At 36.6% G+C, this 19,091-nt stretch overlaps 3 protein-coding genes across 8 annotated transcripts; 1 reads left to right on the plus strand and 2 right to left on the minus strand.

The window, feature by feature from the left end:
* Positions 1-1,297: 1,297 nt before the first annotated feature.
* Positions 1,298-8,410, plus strand: mxa (myxovirus (influenza) resistance A). Its single transcript, XM_048197971.1, has 12 exons — positions 1,298-1,832; positions 3,178-3,315; positions 3,393-3,547; positions 3,642-3,780; positions 3,860-4,058; positions 4,753-4,831; positions 4,921-5,043; positions 5,131-5,272; positions 5,476-5,634; positions 6,534-6,610; positions 6,777-7,040; positions 7,129-8,410. The coding sequence occupies exons 1-12, from the start codon at positions 1,634-1,636 to the stop codon at positions 7,351-7,353; spliced, it is 1,899 nt and encodes a 632-aa protein (XP_048053928.1). The 5' UTR covers positions 1,298-1,633; the 3' UTR covers positions 7,354-8,410.
* Positions 8,411-8,672: 262 nt separating this feature from the next.
* On the minus strand, positions 8,673-11,288 carry LOC125272829 (PEST proteolytic signal containing nuclear protein). 6 transcript variants are annotated; one of them, XM_048197977.1, is made up of 6 exons: positions 11,134-11,200; positions 10,327-10,401; positions 10,098-10,254; positions 9,922-9,996; positions 9,268-9,323; positions 8,673-9,171 (listed from the first exon to the last, which is right to left on the minus strand). In XM_048197977.1, exons 3-6 carry the CDS (start codon positions 10,164-10,166, stop codon positions 9,063-9,065), a joined length of 309 nt encoding a protein of 102 aa, XP_048053934.1. In that variant the 5' UTR covers positions 10,167-10,254; positions 10,327-10,401; positions 11,134-11,200; the 3' UTR covers positions 8,673-9,062. The 6 variants fall into 6 exon arrangements, with proteins under 6 accessions (XP_048053934.1, XP_048053930.1, XP_048053929.1 ...); XM_048197973.1 differs by having other exon boundaries at positions 10,098-10,303; positions 10,375-10,401; positions 11,134-11,194; XM_048197972.1 differs by having other exon boundaries at positions 10,098-10,306; positions 10,375-10,401; positions 11,134-11,194.
* Positions 11,289-14,160: 2,872 nt separating this feature from the next.
* mylz3 (myosin, light polypeptide 3, skeletal muscle) lies at positions 14,161-18,880 on the minus strand. Its single transcript, XM_048197978.1, has 6 exons — positions 18,724-18,880; positions 18,331-18,361; positions 16,412-16,555; positions 16,141-16,311; positions 14,838-14,915; positions 14,161-14,634 (listed from the first exon to the last, which is right to left on the minus strand). Exons 1-6 carry the CDS (start codon positions 18,724-18,726, stop codon positions 14,606-14,608), a joined length of 456 nt encoding a protein of 151 aa, XP_048053935.1. The 5' UTR covers positions 18,727-18,880; the 3' UTR covers positions 14,161-14,605.
* Between the last annotated feature and the right edge of the window lie 211 nt (positions 18,881-19,091).

Below are 19,091 nucleotides of genomic sequence, written 5' to 3' on the forward strand. Positions count from 1 at the left end.
CTTGTAATAATTTTGAGTCTTAAAGGTACAATAGGCTACAGAAACATTTTTTGTTATACTGGTTCAAAGTCTCCTCATATCCTGATAGCATTCACTATGTTAAACGGTATTTATGAAAATATATGGTAAACTTTCTATCCGTAAGAAAACTCAGATGAACCGTAATAATGTGCACAACACGTTCTATTGTTCATCACTACCGTGATCAGTATCACTCCGTAGACTGCATATATAATACCCGTCAAAATAAGAGCCCCCCTTTTGTAAAAGATAATGCAGACCTTATAATTACACCCACAAAAATATGTACAAAAACAAATTAGAAGATTAATAACAATGAAGTCTGTTACTTTTTGTAAACGGGGTGTTTTAATCACACAAACGGCACTTCAGCTCAAGTCGAACGAAGCGATCGTGGCGTGGTGGAATAGTAGTGAGCTGAGGGAGCATTCAGGAGAAAAATTTATCCATTCCCACCCCGACCAATCGCAGTGTGCTGCAATGTGGCCATTATCTGATTGGCTTGAGTAGTCGGTAGGTGGAGTTGACCTATTTGTGGATTTGTCTGCAGTTTTTGCTAGAACTGTTTCAGAATCCACAAACACACAGAAAGCAATTCACAAATATAAAGAAAGCGATTAACAAATGAACGCAGGCAGAGTTGTGCTTGTGACAAAAAAACATATTTGTGAATATGGTTTTTTTTAGCAAATCTAATTTATTTGTGAATTTAATTCATTTTTGTGCAACTCCTAACATATATTTGATGTCATTCTATTCATTTGCACATACAATTATTATTATTATTTATTTATTTATTTTGTGTGTGTGTGTGTGTGTGAATTGCTTTACATTTATTTGTGGAACATAATATATTTATTTGGAAAATTGCAACAATTCTACCCCCATATTCCAGCACTTGAGTAGTAACCACGTCCACATGATTTACATTTGACCAATCAAATCCACCATTATCGCCTTTTTTTAAAAGTACACCAAAAAGCTTATTTGTTTAAGCATGCAGTCTATAATGATGAAAACATTAACATTCATTTAACAATTCAAAACAAAATAAAATATTTCTTTAATGAACTTTATTAATATTATTATTATCATATTTCAATATCAACTATTTTGCAAATAATACATGGATATAACTTTAAAAAGCGAGTGATTATATGGGAAGATTAGGAGAGTGAGAAAAGAACAGTATGTATTCACTGATAAATTGCAGAAATTGTCATGTAGATGATTGAGTTTATAATCGCAGTTAAAGAGAATGTTATTTTCTCTTAATTACTCGCGTTAGTAGCACTGTGATGCTTCCATTTTTAATACTAAATCATCCGGTTGGGTCGAGTTATCCAGGTTTCTGTTAATGTATAGTAACATTATATGCTGGTAACTTACATGCAAACAAATGCGTCTAAACCTTTCTTCAATGAGTGAAACGAAACTATGATATCCAGGAAATGAAACTTACCAAGGTACATAAATCCTCTAGGAGCTTAGGATTCATTTTACCGGTAAAGAAACAGCAGCAGTGCAGCATCAGGAGCGCACGACAGACAGCCTGACGGATCGACGTGAAGGATTTCCTTTTTGCTTTCTGACATTTTGACGTTGTTTAAGGATGGAGAAAATGAGTTACACGTTCAGTCAGCACTATGAGGAAAAAATCCGCCCTTGCATCGACACTATCGACAATTTGCGGTCTTTGGGAGTCGAAAAGGACCTGGCGTTGCCTGCCATCGCCGTCATTGGAGACCAAAGCTCAGGAAAGAGTTCTGTTCTGGAGGCGCTGTCGGGAGTAGCGTTACCCAGGGGCAGTGGTAAGCAACATATATAAAATTAAAGCATATAGGGTGAATTATGGGTGAATGGAACATAAGGACAAATGGGACAGTATAACTATACAAAAATTATTTTCTCACTTAATGAGTGAAAGGACAAATGGGACAGTATAACTATACAGAATTTATTTTCTCACCTAATTAGTGAAAATGGAAAACTTTTTTTTTTTTTTTTTTTGCCGAGTTCTAGCTGTGAGACTAAGAGATACCCTCATTGGTGTGACATCATGTAGATGGGCGGGGCAACCATCAAACAGGAAGTTGGCCGTGAAATGCATGAACTGAGGAAAATGACAAGCTTTTGCTAGTTTTCATAATAAGGTGCTAAAATTGTCATAGCTACTGTATTGTAAAAACTTGTGATTGAAACATGAATAAGATGCACTACTTCTACAAAATCAGTAAAAAATGATTTAATATCATGTTTCAGAATTAGGTTGTTTTTATTTTGTCCCATCCACCAAAACACAATTTGGGTGGATAAATTTGGGCTTTGGGTAGACCAGCACAATTTGGGCTTTGCTAATTAAGAAAATAATTAACTATGCAATTTGCATGTCAGTCAAAAATGACCGTTTTTAATTATTTATCATTTAAATGAAATGATTGTACTATATTTTGGTTCGATATTTTTATGGTACTAAATTACATTTATGCAGTAGTCATAGTTATAATCCATGTATTGCTTAATAGTGGTATCTTTTTAAAGATGACAACTGGCAGATTATTGCTGAAGTGAAAAGTTTATGAAATTTAACTTGAAAAAAGTTATACAATTTTACATCTATTGTTATGAAAAATGCACAAAAATAAAATTTTCAAATGTGTATTTTCCAAAACACATTTTACTCTAAAACCGTGAGAAAATCAAAGCCATAAATCTAAACAAGTTGTGTTCCAAATTTGAGGTTAATATCTCAAAAAATAAGCTTTCAGTAAGAATTTGTTTGTGCACAGTAGGAAACATTTCTAATAGATATTTTGTCTCTCATTCATTTCCAATGTGAAAAATACAAGTGTAACTATTTTTTCCAGACCATTTATTATTTTCAAATCATGTCCATGATTTATTTTGTTCACACATTAAGTGCCAAAAACGTTTACCAAGTTTCGTACCTTTCCGAAAAAGTAAAAAAATTCTTTAAAAAACATTTTTGGTCAAAAATTACCGAACAGCACCTGAGGGTTAACTACTTTCTATACTGTGGATTTACCATGGCACAGTGATGGTACCATGATATCGAATGATTACCATCTTCACATGGAATTTACATGGTAATGTAAGACACTATATCTGTCATCCATCCTTTCATGTTTTGTACAGGAATTGTTACACGATGCCCTCTTGAACTCAAGATGATAAGAACTAACGGCGAAGGGAAATGGCATGCAAAAATCAGTTACCAAGACTATGAGGAAGACATTGATGACCCAGCAGAAGTGGAGAAAAAGATTCGTGAAGGTAGAAAACTATAATGTATCCAGAGGTCTCTCTAAGACAAGTTCAACAACATCTAATGGTTGTCTAAATGTTTGTAGCCCAGGATGAGATGGCTGGAGCAGGTGTTGGTATTAGTGATGAACTCATCAGTCTGCAGATCACCTCTTCCAATGTTCCTGACCTCACTCTCATCGACCTCCCCGGGATCGCTCGAGTGGCAGTCAAGGGTCAACCTGAGAATATTGGAGATCAGGTAAACTTTATATCTACTCCATTTTTCAAATGACATTTTGTTGGAAAGACCATTGTGCTGTCATGGTCTGACACAGGACATGCATTTCTTCTAGATTAAGAGACTGATCAGGAAGTTTGTTACAAAACAAGAAACCATTAACCTGGTTGTGGTGCCATGCAATGTTGACATCGCGACCACAGAAGCATTGCAGATGGCTCAGGCGGAGGACCCTGAGGGCGAAAGGACTTTAGGTGTGCTTTACTTGTTGCATTTCAATGCTATAAATCAAACTGAATCAGACTCGGTATAACCGTTGTTTGTCCACTACAGGCATCTTAACAAAACCGGACCTGGTGGACAAGGGCACTGAAGGGACAGTGGTAGACATTGTGCACAATGAGGTCATTCACCTTACTAAAGGCTACATGATTGTAAGGTGCAGGGGACAAAAAGAGATTATAGATCAGGTCACTCTTAATGAGGCCACAGAAACAGAGAACGCCTTCTTCAAAGACCATCCTCAATTCAGGTGGGTAAATGATCTGTTGAGAGTTGTGCTGATAAGTAAGCATCATATTTTACAGTAGTGTATTTTATACTGTTTTACCATGTAGGCTACAATATTGCATACATTAAAACTCGTTTAAAAAACATTAGAAATAAAAATTAAACATTTAAAAGTAATCCAACTAGTGAAATTAACTATTAAATGAAATGTACACAAACCTGTATTTCACCAAAGAAATGCACCAATTCGGTGGTGCTGAGTTACATCTTACCCAGAAACTGGGTAACAAAAACTACCCAAACACTGACGAAAGGAGTTTACTCAGTTTTTAAGGCAGCAGGTGAACTTTTGTTTCCAAGTTTAACCACCTCAAAATGTTTTACAGTACAATGTAATACATATATCAAATAACATAGTATTTACTGAAACTTTATGTGAGTGGCACGGCTAACATTTGATTCTACTTTTGAAAGGTATGTCCAACTGTTTTTTATTTGTCCTTGCTTACTCATGCCTTCATGGGCATATACTGTGAAATAAAATATCCCGTTAAATTTACAGTAAAAAATGGCAGCTGTGGTTGCCAGAAATTCATCATAAAAAATACTGCACAATGTCTGTATATTTACAACTTGTAACCGTATATTTCATTAAGTGATGTAATGTTAATATAACTGCCAAAAACATGATGTATAAATGGCATTTTTTCCTGCAGCAAACTCTATGAAGAAGGTTTCGCTACTATTCCCAAGTTGGCTGAGAAACTAACAATTGAATTGGTTCATCACATTCAGGTGAAATAACATCATTTGATTTTCACAAAAGAGAACTACGTGATTTTTAGACATTTAATATAGCTCATTTTCATATTTGTGATGTGTAGAAATCCCTGCCTCGTTTAGAAGAGCAAATTGAGACAAAACTCGCAGAAACACAGAAGGAACTGGAGGCGTATGGAAACGGACCCCCATCAGACACTGCAGAAAGACTGAGCTTTCTCATCGATGTGAGTACAGCCTTGAAATCTACTCTAAGTATGAATATCGATACCGCTGCGTCACTGAAATCTTTCACATCTTATCACTATATTTAGAAAGTTACAGCTTTCACTCATGATATGTTCAACCTGACCACTGGGGAGGAATTAAAGTGTTCTTCAGATCTACTGGTTTTTCCAGAACTTCGGGAAGAATTTTTAAAATGGAATGGCTGCTTGGAGCGTTCAGGATATTCCTGTAAGTTAAGAATTTACTTTCTGATTGTACTCTTGCTTTTGGCCAATGTGCTATGTTATGATTTTGCTTAAAATGCTTTATCATTTTCACATTTTCATTACCAGAGTTGCAATCAATTAATGAATTTAAGTTACTTCAATTCACTAAATAAAAAGTACTTTTAGAAGCAGAACTCGTAACTGAGCTGTGCAAACTCTTTGCAGTCAACAAGAAGATTGAGAGAGAGGTTGATAACTATGAAGCAAAGTATCGGGGAAGAGAGCTTCCAGGGTTCATCAATTACAAGACCTTTGAGGGGCTTGTCAGGGAACAGATCAAGCTGTTGGAGGAACCTGCGTTAAAGACACTGAAGACTGTCTCTGGTTAGTGTTGATTTGTATTTCAAATTCATTTTTTTCCCAGTCATTTTCAGGTTGATCATTGAGAGCATTTACATGCTTGTTCTTACTCGCTTAATATGCCGACAATGCATGTTCATGTAAATGCGTTAACCCCTTTTCCTTTATCGGAGTAAAGTCATAAACAACTTAAGAATAACCAGTCGACACAGATTTTTGCCCCTTCCCCCGAATTCTCCCGGCATGTTAACACATTGACCTGCGTTCTGTCGGCTTATTGAATTGCACATGTGTGATATGTGACAGGAAAGCTCCCTTTACTGTGGATTTTTTAATGCTTTATTTAAAGAGGACCTGTTATGCCCCTTTTTACAAGATGTAAAATAAGTCTCTGGTGTCCCCAGACTGTGTATGTGAAGTTTCAGCTCAAATTTTCCCACAAGTTATTTATTATAGCATGTTAAAATTGCCACTCGTTGTTTGTGTCCCTTTAAATGCAAATGAGTTGTTGCTCCCGGCCTCCTTTCCAGAAGAGGGTGGAGTTAGATTTAATTGCCATACCGGCAACAACAAAACAGGACAATCTCACACACCAAAAGTGTCAGAAAGGGCGTTTGTGTGCAATTATTAACAACCTTTGTGAAAAGACCGACTCGGAGCAGGGTGGTTTGGATTGGAGTGTGAATTTTGGAGGCGGAGCAATGAAGAGAGTGGTGGGTTTGTTTGGGTTGATTTCAAATATCAACAATGTCCAACAGCGTTGCTCAAAATCTACTTACCGCACCTTTAAAGACACTGTAAATTAGTGATCACTCAGTGCAGTTTTTGTGGCATGTGGCAAAATCGGTTTCACTGGATAATCAAGCTTGGAAGTGAAAGATTGCTAAAGCAGTTGTATTAACAGTGTGTTTGTGTTAACATAGATGTGGTTAGAAAGAAGTTCATCCAGCTGGCCCAGTGCAGCTTCATTGGATTCCCTAATCTTCTGAAAATCGCAAAGGTACTTTTTTCCCCAAGTGTTTAAAGCATTTGAATGGCCTTTAATAAATTTCTCAAAATTACATCACATTACTGTTCAATTATGCTTTCGGATCACAATACAAATGTAAAGAAATGGTGTTCTTGTTACATTTTTTTTAAAGTAAATCTTTAATATACTTTCTTAGACTAAGATCGAAGCCATCAAGCAGGATAAAGAATCCCGGGCTGAGTCCATGCTGAGGACCCAATTCAAGATGGAGCTCATTGTTTACAGTCAAGACGGCACATACAGCCAGAGCCTGCAACATGCAAAGGATAAACTGGAAGAGATAGAAAATGACAAGCCCCAATTTAAAGCTAAAAAGATGAATTTTGTGAGTGTAGACAATAGCACAGGCACACATGCCACCTTGCGTGAGATGAGGTTGCACCTTGAGTCCTACTACACGGTAAGTGTGCAATTAAAGCTTTCTGTACCATCAGAGGAAGCTCAAATTAAAATATATATGTGAGACGCTGTCTTATCTATTTTACCAGATTGCAAGCAAGCGTCTAGCTGACCAGATCCCAATGGTGATCCGCTATCTGCTGCTCCAGGAAGCAGCTTTGGAGCTGCAAAGGAACATGTTGCAGTTGCTGCAAGATAAAGATGAAGTAGACAATCTGCTAAAAGAAGACTTTGACATTGGCCAAAAGCGGGAGAGCTTACTGAGTCGCCAGAAACGTCTAATGAAAGCACGCAGCCTCTTGGTTACCTTTTAGAATTCACTTTATAATATGGTCGATTGCAACAATTTTAATGCAACAAAATCATATGCTGGTAGTGAAGAATATGAGCAGCTTTAGCAGCAAAGAAAACATGAAGTAGAAATTGAACACTTCATGAAGAAACATAGGTGGCATTTTCCTCCATTTCAATCTTGTAATAATATAGTTATTTGTGAAGAAGCTACTTTTAGCCTTTGAAGTGCCTTTTTATGCAATACTTTTGTACCAAGCAGATCTCGCCCCCCATTGACTACCAGAGTATTTTTTTTTTTTCATATATTCTTCCAAATATCTTTCTTTGTGTACAGTAGAACAAATAAATTTATACATGTTTGGAACAACTTAAGGGTGTAAATGACATAATTTTCATTTTTGGGTGAACTATCCCTTTAAGATTATCTATTGGTGAAGAGCCTCCATATTTAATAATTTATTTCAATGCTTAGGCCTACATTCTATATTTATTTCTTAGGTCATATAAAGTGTAGGCATAAACGAGGACAGGAATATGTGTGCATGATTGCATTTGAGGGTGTGTGTGCTTGTGTATGTATTTGTGCTCATGTATACTGCTTTTGATAGTTTTAAATAAAAGTTAGGCATTTTTAAATGAATAAAATGAGTTTCCAGATATAGAATTCTATGTTTTTAAAATGTCTTCTCTACTGTTATTTAACATTCCAAGACTTCTGATGCAAAAGCCTCTAAAAGCCAAATCTGTCAAAAATGAGACATCTATACGTTCATCAAATACTTTAACTTCAAACCCGCTAAATCCCAGCCTCATCCCATTCAGAAGTACTAGTACTTAAATAGAAACCTACACACAGGAGCCTGATAAAAATGTTAATTTCAAAGAAAAATGTCAGCCAACAGAGACTTTTTAAGTGTTCTTATTTGTATTCATACATTTGCTCTTAGGAAATGTTTTAAAAACATGTTTTTTTTCAGGCCAAGCAATGATTTCTATTGAATTGCTTTTTATATCATTGATGTGCTGATGTACAGATATGAACTCCCTCAAAATAAAATATATTGGGAAAGAAAAAAATATTGGCATGACTTTTCACTTGTTTAAAAGTAAAAACATAAAAAAAATTACTACTTTGTGATTTAATAATTCATGCATGAAAGGATTAAATATGATTTATTTTCTTTGCTTGTTTTATAACTGAACTAGACTTTAAAGTGGTTGTCCACCCTTTACTCAGCATTACCATCATTACTCTTACGTTCCACAGAAGAAAATGTCATGCAGGTTTGGATGAGTAAATAATGACAAATACCTCATTGACCATTGATCCTTCAGATCCTTAAAGTGACACCACATTTCTCATTTATTAGTGAATCAAACTACAGAGTCTTCTTTCATTGCTATGAATGAAACTTAAACAATCCTAAATGACTGGACCACTACATTCCTTCTCTGGAGAACAACTAAACTATAAGCAAATGATAACGGGGGTCGGTGCGGCACATATTGTACAGCAATAAAGATTATGCTCATTTTCTCTGTTTGCACCTTACACAGGAAGGCATTTTTAACCACAGCGTGGCTAAAAAACAAAATAGCTACGATAAAAAGATGCTTGATAGCATAAACATTCATTACATATATACATTTGTACAATGTTTATCAAACAAAGAGACAATAGGACAAATATTTCAGTGCCCAAAAGCAAGCTATTGAAAGAAGCCAGATGCTACTGATCTGTCTGGGATTTGAGCTTCCTCTCCCAAAGTTTCTGATGGTCTGAGAATCCCTGCTTTCCTTTGTTGAAGGAATTGGGTCCAGCTGATGTGGGCGTTTCTCTGAAATCAAAAAAACTTGTGAGGAGGTTGTCAACTGCGCTGTATAGTACTGTAACTTACAATTAAACGTTGGATTGATTTAAGATTAAATCCAACCTGCCAATATTCTTCATCCTCATCTTTGCCTCAGGTGGCATTTCTTCAGGCTCGCTCTGAAACATAAAATAGAAATGGTTAGGAAACTGTTTTTTAACATGCAGAGCGTGCAAAATTATTAGGTAAGTAGATATTCTGAACATATTTTTTTTCCAAACGCATTTGACCAATTCCAAACCACATCAATCTTAACTTACATATATATAGTATATAATCATTTATAAGTGATATATAATTGTTAACAAGGGCTGACAATGAAAACCACCTTACAATTAGATGTGCATAATTATTAAACGGGTTTTCTTTTACAGGTAAGTGGGCCAAAAAAAGATTTAATTCACACTGAAAAGTAAAAAATAATTAAATGCAGAATTAATGCATGACTAAATTTAATAGTAGTTTAACAGAATTAATAATAGTTATTAAGATTGATGTGGTTTGGAATTGGTAAAAGTTGCTCTGAAAAAAAAAAAGAAAAAAAAAAAAAGATCAGAATATCAACTTGCCTAATAATTATGTATGCACTAATACATTGTCAATTTGGTAAATATGTAATAAGCTTAATGAGCACAGCACCTCAACAATTATTACATGACTTCACACACTAACTTCTCGCACTAATATTAAAATAATAAATTAGAGAATGACACATACATCATCATCCTCATTAAAAACAGATGCAAGTCCAGCTTTCTTGGCAGGTAAGGCAGGTGTGGGTTCCTTAGGTTTCTAAAACAGGAGGAATAAAACACCATTTTTAAATGTTCAAAATGAAAAAAAACTCAAGAAGGCATTTCTATATGGATGTACACAGAACTCCTTATACATACACTTGCTCCAAGCTTGATGGAGATGGACGCAGGCTTCTTCGCAGTCATGCTAAACCCCGATTTAAACATTTTAGGGGGCGCTGACTTGCTTTTAGCCTCATCTTCTGGGTCGATCTCATGAGCAGGCCGCTTTCGCAGACTGTCCCCTGATGCCGTGCTGGAAGAGACAGTCTTAGTTTTCACACTGCTTCCCTTCTCTTCTGGTCCTGCTGGAGGCGAGACAACTTACCAAGGTGAGCGACTGTTGCCTTGGAGACCAAAGGTGAGCTACAGTTACCTGAAAGATGAGGGATGCCAGGAGGACCTGCTCAGAGAGACGCTGTTGAGCCTAAAATCTAATTGATTGATTAGCACTAATTGGATTTAATTACTGGCTGCATTCAGCAAAGCACTGGAAGTTGTGAGTGTTAAAAAATGTGAGTCAGATATATGACAGAACCATGGTACAGATATGGCATCATCAGACAATAATACCATAGTACTTTGATATTTACCACAGGAATTATTACCATATCGCCTATGGTATTTACATGTTATTCTATGGTAAGCCATATAATCACCATATTATGTACGTCAAGACATTTCCAAGAATGCCACAATGACAGTATAAGATAGTAAGTACATATACTTAAATTCATGTACCATAGTAATCACGTGGTACTCAAATGCACTTACACGAATGACTATTTTGTGGTACAAATCCAAAACACCATGGTACTTTTTTGAGCTTGTGTTAGTGTATGGATCAAAGGTTCACTGGACATATAATATTCAACACTGTTACGCATTTACTGTTGTTAAGATATATTTAACACTAATATTAGATATTACGCATCTGAAAACACAGCATAGAAAAGAAAGCAGATCGTTACCAGCTAACTTAGCTAGCTTGCTAAATTTAGTTAACAAGAAAGTCCAAATCTATGGCTATGACTTTATTTTATACCTACATTCAAAAATATAGGTACTACAATTACTCTCGAAGACTTTCAAGTGTAAACTAATTCCAAAATAAAAACAGTTTTGACAGTTTCACCTCCTTCTTTAGAAGGGCCTTCGCTGCTGCACTTCACATTCGCCATCGTATGAATCTGCTTTAGGCACGTACGGCAACCGGAGAGGACAAAATACCGCTGCAGTCGCAAAAAGAAAAGAACCCCTCTGTTGTCGCTCCTGCTCTTCCACTGGTAAACAACGCCATCTAGCGTAGAGTGAGCAAACGACTCATGTTACCATGGTATCATATCCAAAATCATGATGATTTTGTCTATTTTTTTAATGACTCTATGAAATATATTTGTCTGACTCCTGCTTTTTATTTTTAATCTTTTTGAAATTTTCTATTAAGTATAGATAACAACGGCACTGTAAACACCATTAAAACAAAGTAAAATAAACCTATATTGTTGTTCATTTGTTAGCTCAGGTCCATTAAATAACATTAACAAATACAGCTTTTGATTTTAATAATGTATTAGTAAATGTTAACATGAACTAAGATGTTTTATAACGTTTTTTCATTGTTAGTTCATATTAACTAAATGGAACCTTATTGTAAAGTGTAAATATTTTTTCTTAGATACAGCAGATGATAAAGTCACTTAATATTGTTTTCTCTGGGAGCCATGTATATATTTTTCAAATGAAAACAGGCATTAAAACATTATGTTTTGGCGTTAGGATGGGACCTTGTTGCATATGAATACCGAGACTCAAATTCTCTATATTAATGTCCAGCTTTATTCCTCGATGTGTTGCTATAATTTTCCTCACAGTGTTGGGGAAAGTTACTTTTAAAAGTAATGTGTTTCTATATTGTGTTACAAAAAAGTAAAAGTTGTGTTGCTAAAAAAGTAATACATTTATTAAATTACTTATTCTGGTATGTAATGTGTTGTGTTACTTTTTCTCACCTTGGCTGGGCTTGCTGGTTTGTTTCAAAAGTTGTATTTTTGGCAAATGTTAAGGCCCTTTCACACCAAAAGTGAAGTTAATAAGCGAAATACAAACTCACAGCTGTACAGTAGAGGGCACAGCTCAAACAAACCCTGCAGGTTTGCGTAATATTCTGAGTTTGCATTTCACTGTTTCTATTTATTTTGATTTATTTAGAACTACAATACCCATCATGTTCACACCGCACACACAACGCCTCGTCACAAACTCCCAGTTTCTCTCAACATGAGGACAGGAGAGCTGTCAGTCAAAAAATGTGAAATCAAAGTAACTTATTTGAAAAAGTAATTTAAAAGTAATGTGTTACTTTTCTAGGTACTTGAACATGGACAATGACGCCATTGTTTTCTCCAGAGCTGCTGTATAGATAAATTAACTAAATAACTAATGATTTTTACAATGGAAATGAATCAAGACTGAACTTACTTAAGCTGGACAATGACACTATTTTCTAGAGCTGCTATGCAGCCAAAATTATGTTTCCTGCAATCACTGTAAAACTGCTTTGAAACAAGCTGCATTGTAAAAAGCGTGCTAAGCTATATGAATAAAAGTGACCTGACTTGAAAAAAAAAGTAATCTGATTATGTTACTCGCGTTACTTGTCATGCATTGGTCTTACACAATTTATACACACTCTAAAAAATGCTGGTTTGTTTCAATCCATGTTTGAGTCAAATATGGGCAAACCCCAAGGTTAAAAATGTAGCCTAATTTAAATATTTAAACCAACAGTTGGGTCTGTCCATATTTGACCCATTTTTTAGAATGCAGTTTCAGAAATACTACATCCAGCATGGATAATTTGCACCTCCAACATAAACTAATAGGCTACTCAGCATTTTTATGTTTATTTTGCAACTGATTTGCAACGATGCAAGCCAAATTTGAACTTACATCGCCCGTAGGCTATAGACCTTATGCGCCAGAGAAACAAGCGCGCCGCCATCTTTATAAAATTGTCTTTGAACTTACATTTCTATGGCATGCTGTCAAAGAATAATTAGCTGATTAAGTGGATTTACTTGTTGTAGAGTTAATGAAAGTTATCATGAGCATTGTAATGTTTAAAGCAGATGTCTTAACAAATGTCAGTAGACCGGGAAGACTTTAAAACGAGCAGTTCATTTATAAATATGTAAGATTGCTGTGGAAATCAAAAGACAAACGAGCGCAACGCTGAAAAGGGGCGGTGCTATAAGGTCTATAGGGGTCTCCGCGTGTCCTAACCAGACGCGACGTCGCGGCATGCGATAAAAGGCATCTTCTCCGCGTTAATCACAGTTTTTGTACAAACTAGACTAAACGCGATGATTCTATTTTAGAATCTTTTTTTTTTTTTCAACATTTCGGCTGAAACAACAACACAAAGTATAATGATAATCTCATGTGCTTTTTATGTGCTTTATTTAATGTTAAAAGCGCCTCATGTGAGTTTGAATATAATTTTGTGTCTTTTATAGCCATACACTGAAAGCAACAATGGACAATTCACCTCAGATCTTAAAAACAAATGAAAGGAAACGGAACGTTCAAACTGTCAACTCATTGTGAACAGACAAGTGTATCCTATGACAAAGACTGTTTCAGTAACTCAGTGTGTATTTTTAATAATGTCAAAATTGTGTAATATTAATGAATTTGATTATAGCCTATCCATTTCGTTGCATTCACGCCACCTGAAATTGCGTACTGTTGAGTAGGTACATTTGAATTTAAATTTACTTCACGACCGTTGAAAAAGTACATTTCTATATAGTAGGAATGCGTGTAGTATGAATGAATTCGGACGTACTACATCCACCATGTTGTTACTGTCACATGATCTACCAGGGTCAGTTACATCCCTTCAACTTCATTCACAAATCCTCTTCCATGGCCTCATGGGATAGTGTCCATAGTATACGTGCTTCAGAATCTCACCGGAAGTAGTCATTGCGTACATTTACCATATTTTGAATACTATGAATTCGGACATACTACTATCTTTGCATACTGTTTTTCGCATACTATTCGGACGCAGCTACGGTGTTATCAAGAATTTTAACCGACATTTGAGTTTCACATTATGACCAAATTGGTTAGCATACAAAGGAAGAACTCTGTGTACTTTTGGAAAAAAGGTTTATTGTGAAATGACTGTGTGAAAATTGGGATGGGGGAATATTGGCAGCCTGACCACAGCAGTGTCATGTGCCTTTAACACACAGCTGGCGGTGCTGTTGTAACCCTGGATGGGTGGAGAAAGAGGAAAGCAACCCTCACTTCATGAGTGGCCTTTTCCTTCTTCCCCGGTCTCCATCCCACTGTGGACGGCCGCCCCGGGCGGAACAAGAAGGCAAGGAGGGTCAACTGCATGACGATGTAACTTCCAAAAAGGTGGGCGAGAGGGGAGAAAACAAATAAAGGAAAAAAAATAACAGAATGGTTTAGAAGTGACATCCCATAGTCCTTTTTATTGATTGGTCTTCAAAACAGAATGGATGTCCTGACACCATGGGGTCTGCAGATATAGTTCAGCCTTCTTCACCACTCCCTCAACGGACGGCCTCTTACACGGACATGATGTGCTTGACGAAAGCTGTAAGAGGAGAAGCAGACATGCTTAAGGAATGATTCTCGCCATACAAGGCCTGAGGTGGCTTCTAAAAATAATGGTCGTAATGATACAGTGACAGGTGAGCTTGTTATAGCATTCCAATTAGTGCCGAAAAGACTGTCAGTACAGTCACTGTTACGCAGGGTCACAAGGGTTAAATCAGAAGGGGTTTTCAAAATACGTACCCTCATAGTGGACACTGCCGTTCTCGTCCTCCTGTCCTGTCATGAGAGAGTCAATCTCGGGCTCGGTCATCTTCTCACCTGTCGGTGCCATGAGAGGTATTGGTTAAGACTAACCTTTTATATATATATATTAAAAGTACCATGGGATTATCACTTAATCAAATCAATGTTATTCATAGCCATATTCAATTGTCAATCAATTAATCAATTGAAAATTGGTAGTACCATGCTATTTTGGGAAGTACCTCGGACATTTAAATACCATGGCACATGAACTTTAGTATCATGATATATTCTCATTTAAAAGCTTGGGATCAGCAGGAATTTTATTAATGCTTTTGGTAAAACTTTTTTTTCAGTATCATTGTTACATATGTTACATACATTTACTATAGTAATAACTATAAATTATGCATAATTACATAACCATAACCATACTTTTATTTAGCAAGGTCACATTAAATTGATGCAAAGTGATAGTAAAGACATTTATTTCAAATAAATGCAGTTCTTTTGATCTTTCTGGTATATTAAGGTTTTCAACACTGATAATAATAAGAAACGTTTCTTGATTTCTGAAGGACTGGAGTAATGGCTAAGAATAAATTACATCTTAAAATATATTAAAATAGAAAAATTATTTTGATTTCTAACAATATTTCACAATTTTTACTGCATTTTCGATCAAATAAATGCAGCTTTGGTAAGAACAGAAAAGATTTAAAAGTCTTACTGACTGAAAACTAGTGTGTGTGTGTCAAAATACCAAGGTATTACCCCTTGAAGTAACTTTTTTCTATGCAGAATATATGAAAAGTCCCTTTAAGTCAAGTCATTTCACTCGGCGGCCATCTTTGAAACGCTTCTCGGGCATTCAAGCACAGCTTTGTATGGGGAAACATCAAATTCTCCAAAGCTGTTCGCCAAGCTTTCGGTTAAATTTCATATTTGAAATCGTGAATGAAATCAGGCAACTGTCTCATAAATTTAGTTTCTAAACGCTCGAATCATGACAAAAAACTAATTTGTGAGGCTGGTTCAAACCAATGCGCATACACAGTCATAAGTGCATCTGACTGTTTCTATAGGAACCGGAGCTTCTAACGGCCGCTGAAGTGACGCGATGACTTTACCAGTCGGCGATTGGCTCTTATTTAGAAGGCAGGACTTATTCCGCCATATTGCACTTTCTCCCATTCAAAACAATACGAGTGCACCGTTCTAAAGTCTTTGGTAGGCTATATGATGTAATTTTCTTTTACATGCATGGTTTTAAGTACATAATCATTTGATTTTCACTCACCCAGTGTTGACAGCACAATACGCAGCTCAGCGCCCATCACTGTGCCGTTGCCCTCTTTGTCGAAGACGCGCAGACCCTCAACGTAGTCATCGTAGGTACCCTTCTGGATGGCGTCAACAGTCTTCAGCATTGGCAGGAAAGCCTCAAAGTCAAGTCTTTTGTTGGCCATATCTGTGTGCGCACATGCATCACAAATCAGTGAGGGCTTGTAAAGCATTTAAAGTTGTGTCCATTGGTTTTTGAGCTTGTATTATAAAGATAAACATCTTACCGTCAGCAGATGGGTCACCCAGGATTTTCTTCACATCCTTGTTGGTGGGGTTCTGACCCAGGGCGCGCATAATGTCGGCAACCTGGTTGAAGGCAACCTTGTTGTCACCAACTCTGTCAAAGAGACCGAAAGCCTCTTTGAAGTCTGTAACAGAAGAACACAAGGGACTTTATCTGGAAGTACAGACATTTTTAAGTCATCTATCTATCATTTTAAGGACATTATTGCTTTAAAAGCAGGCAAGGTCAAGGAAACTTCACGACATTGCCTCCTCTCCCACAACCCTCGTTTGCCAACTGTACATGCAGCAGAGGAGGAAGGAAGCAAAATTAAAAAGAGCTTAGCAACTGCATTTCCATGGGCCGTGTGGGAGACTAAGTTGAAAGTGATCTGCTGACAGAAAAATAGCATCCTACGACTTGTGTTGCTCTAGCAGCTGTGCCTCGCCGTTGGATGAAGGTGGCACTTAATGCGTGATGTGACAGGCGATACCCTCGGAGAAAGTAGCCCTTGCCATAAATGGATGCGGCTCTCTTCGACCGTCCCGAGTCAAATGCAAGAATGCTGACAGCAACGTAACCTACACCCACAACCAACCGCATACTTTCTGCACCTAAATGAGTAACACCAGGCTGTGAACTGCTTGAGATGGTTTGGTACCTATGAATTCTTTCTGTAGGGAATTGAATGTATGCTTTGACTACTTTGCAACAGGGTATGGCAAATAATTCCCACTCAACACAATGATTACTCAATTTTTCAGTCAACCTGTTTTTAGCTTTAATTAAGCAAGTTTTGATGGCATAGGTTTGGCGAGGGCCAAATATCATATTTAACATCACTGAATCACCCTAAATACATTAATTATACCAGCAAAACTAATTTTTATGGGTTAAATGAGATTTTAAAAAAATGGCCTTTTAAGGTAACAGTTACTTTATAGCTGGGAGATCAGAATACAGATTCCTCCAATATTTTGATTTAAGATTAATTGCTTAATTTACAATAAAAAATTCTGGGTTAAGTTGGGTTGGAAATGGACAACGGTTGGGTTAAATGTTTGCCCAACGTGCTGGGCAGTTTAATTTAACTCAGCTATTGTTTAAAAATGACTATATGGCTTGCTTAAAATGAATCCAAAATAGGTTGGAAATTAAAAATCACACACATAATTATTAGAGGCAACAATAATAATCAAAAGGTGAACATTTATTAATAAGCAATTTTCATTATGATTCATTAAACATATTAATAAATGTCAATTTCCAACATATTTTGGGTTCATTTTAAGCAAGCAATACAGTCATTTGTAAACAATAGTTGAGTTAAATCTACCCAGCAGGTTGAGCAAACATTTATGCTGCCTTCACGTGCTATCAGAAATTTGATAATTTCCACTTCTTAAGTCGTGATTACAAGCTCATGGCAATTAAGTTTTGAAATGGGAGGGTCGTTCATGTGCAATTTTTACCAAGGAAACTCGTATTTACGATAATTCCGAGAGCATGTGAAGGCAGCATTAACCCAACCGCTGGGTCAAAACAACCCAGTTGCTGGGTTTGTCCATTTTTCAACCCAACTTGGGTTGTTTTTAACCCAGCATCTTTAGAGTGTACATTACATACTGTAGAAATGGTAAAGGATTGCCATGCGGTCTGCTTTTTAAAATGCAATATAAATGAATTTGAATAAATTATTATTATTATTGAATGTTGTTAAAAATTTCCTTATATATTTAAAGTAATTATTCACTCTAATCAGGAAGAATTGTCTTTCATCCTGAATTCATGACATTATACATTTCTAACATCCCCATTACATTTATAACCAAGAGAAGAGAGAGGGGTATTTTGTTGGTCAACTATAGTCATAAAGCCAATGTTCTCCATCACGATAAACTCCAGTGTGTGAAGACTCACCCTCAATCTGGTCAGCAGAGAATTCTCCAGCCTGCCAGAAAGACAACAATGCATCAGTCCCTTTGGCAAACCTGCCGACATCTCAAAATACACACTAAAGTCTGAAATAAGGAATTATTTTAAAAAACATTTGCCCTCTTTGGACATCAGCAAAATAACTGCTTCAAAAGTGCACACATATATCCAGCATAGGGAATAAATCAGCTGCATGATTTTCTCTCTAACAGATTGGGGTTCTTTATATGATACCGTAGCATCTTGCCCAACCAAAGTCAATTTGAAAATCGAAGAAAAAGGTGTCCTACTTCATTTCAGTGGGCTTATTGCCAGTTTTTGAGCCAGACGAACATGAAAAAGGTACGATAAAATAGCAAGCGTAATCCAAGTACACACCATGATGTAGTTTTGGGGATGCAGGAGCGGAGGGGCAGAAGTCAAGAAGCCGGAGTCCCAGGAGAGTGGTCCTGAGCCATGGACCAGCGCCTTCTTATTTATGCTATGCTAATGATGTCACGGGGCGGAGCTTGTGACGCCGTGGAACTTCTTTAACTTTCTTAGGTCAAGCTGGAAGGAAAGCTGCTGCTTTCTCCAGTGAGTGCTGGTATTTTTAGATTATGTTCCAGGCTGCTTGTAAGACCCCTTGGCTTTGGTCAGCATTTTGAATTTTTTATGCATTATGCCTTTATTTACATGATTTCTGCATGCTTTTTTAATCCCTAGCCAGGGATGATCCCGATGTCACCTGTTATGGGCTCCGTGCA

This window comes from Megalobrama amblycephala, linkage group LG7 (genome assembly GCF_018812025.1).
Source record: "Megalobrama amblycephala isolate DHTTF-2021 linkage group LG7, ASM1881202v1, whole genome shotgun sequence".
Lineage (NCBI taxonomy): Eukaryota > Metazoa > Chordata > Actinopteri > Cypriniformes > Xenocyprididae > Megalobrama > Megalobrama amblycephala.

What these genes read in the sequence shown, in the direction of transcription:
- mxa (XM_048197971.1), top strand. Translation starts at nt 1,634, where the DNA reads ATGGAGAAAATGAGTTACACGTTCAGTCAGCACTATGAGGAAAAAATC. An exon ending in AGCGTTACCCAGGGGCAGTG is followed by an intron (nt 1,833 to 3,177) that starts GTAAGCAACATA and finishes TGTTTTGTACAG; the next exon opens with GAATTGTTACACGATGCCCT. An exon ending in GGAGAAAAAGATTCGTGAAG is followed by an intron (nt 3,316 to 3,392) that starts GTAGAAAACTAT and finishes AAATGTTTGTAG; the next exon opens with CCCAGGATGAGATGGCTGGA.
- LOC125272829 (XM_048197972.1), bottom strand. Translation starts at nt 11,179, where the DNA reads ATGGCGAATGTGAAGTGCAGCAGCGAAGGCCCTTCTAAAGAAGGAG. An exon ending in CCATCAAGCTTGGAGCAAGT is followed by an intron (nt 9,997 to 10,097) that starts GTATGTATAAGG and finishes CTCCTGTTTTAG; the next exon opens with AAACCTAAGGAACCCACACC. An exon ending in TTTTTAATGAGGATGATGAT is followed by an intron (nt 9,324 to 9,921) that starts GTATGTGTCATT and finishes TTTATGTTTCAG; the next exon opens with AGCGAGCCTGAAGAAATGCC.
- mylz3 (XM_048197978.1), bottom strand. An exon ending in CTCTGCTGACCAGATTGAGG is followed by an intron (nt 16,556 to 18,330) that starts GTGAGTCTTCAC and finishes CTTCTGTTACAG; the next exon opens with ACTTCAAAGAGGCTTTCGGT. An exon ending in GGGTGACCCATCTGCTGACG is followed by an intron (nt 16,312 to 16,411) that starts GTAAGATGTTTA and finishes GTGCGCACACAG; the next exon opens with ATATGGCCAACAAAAGACTT.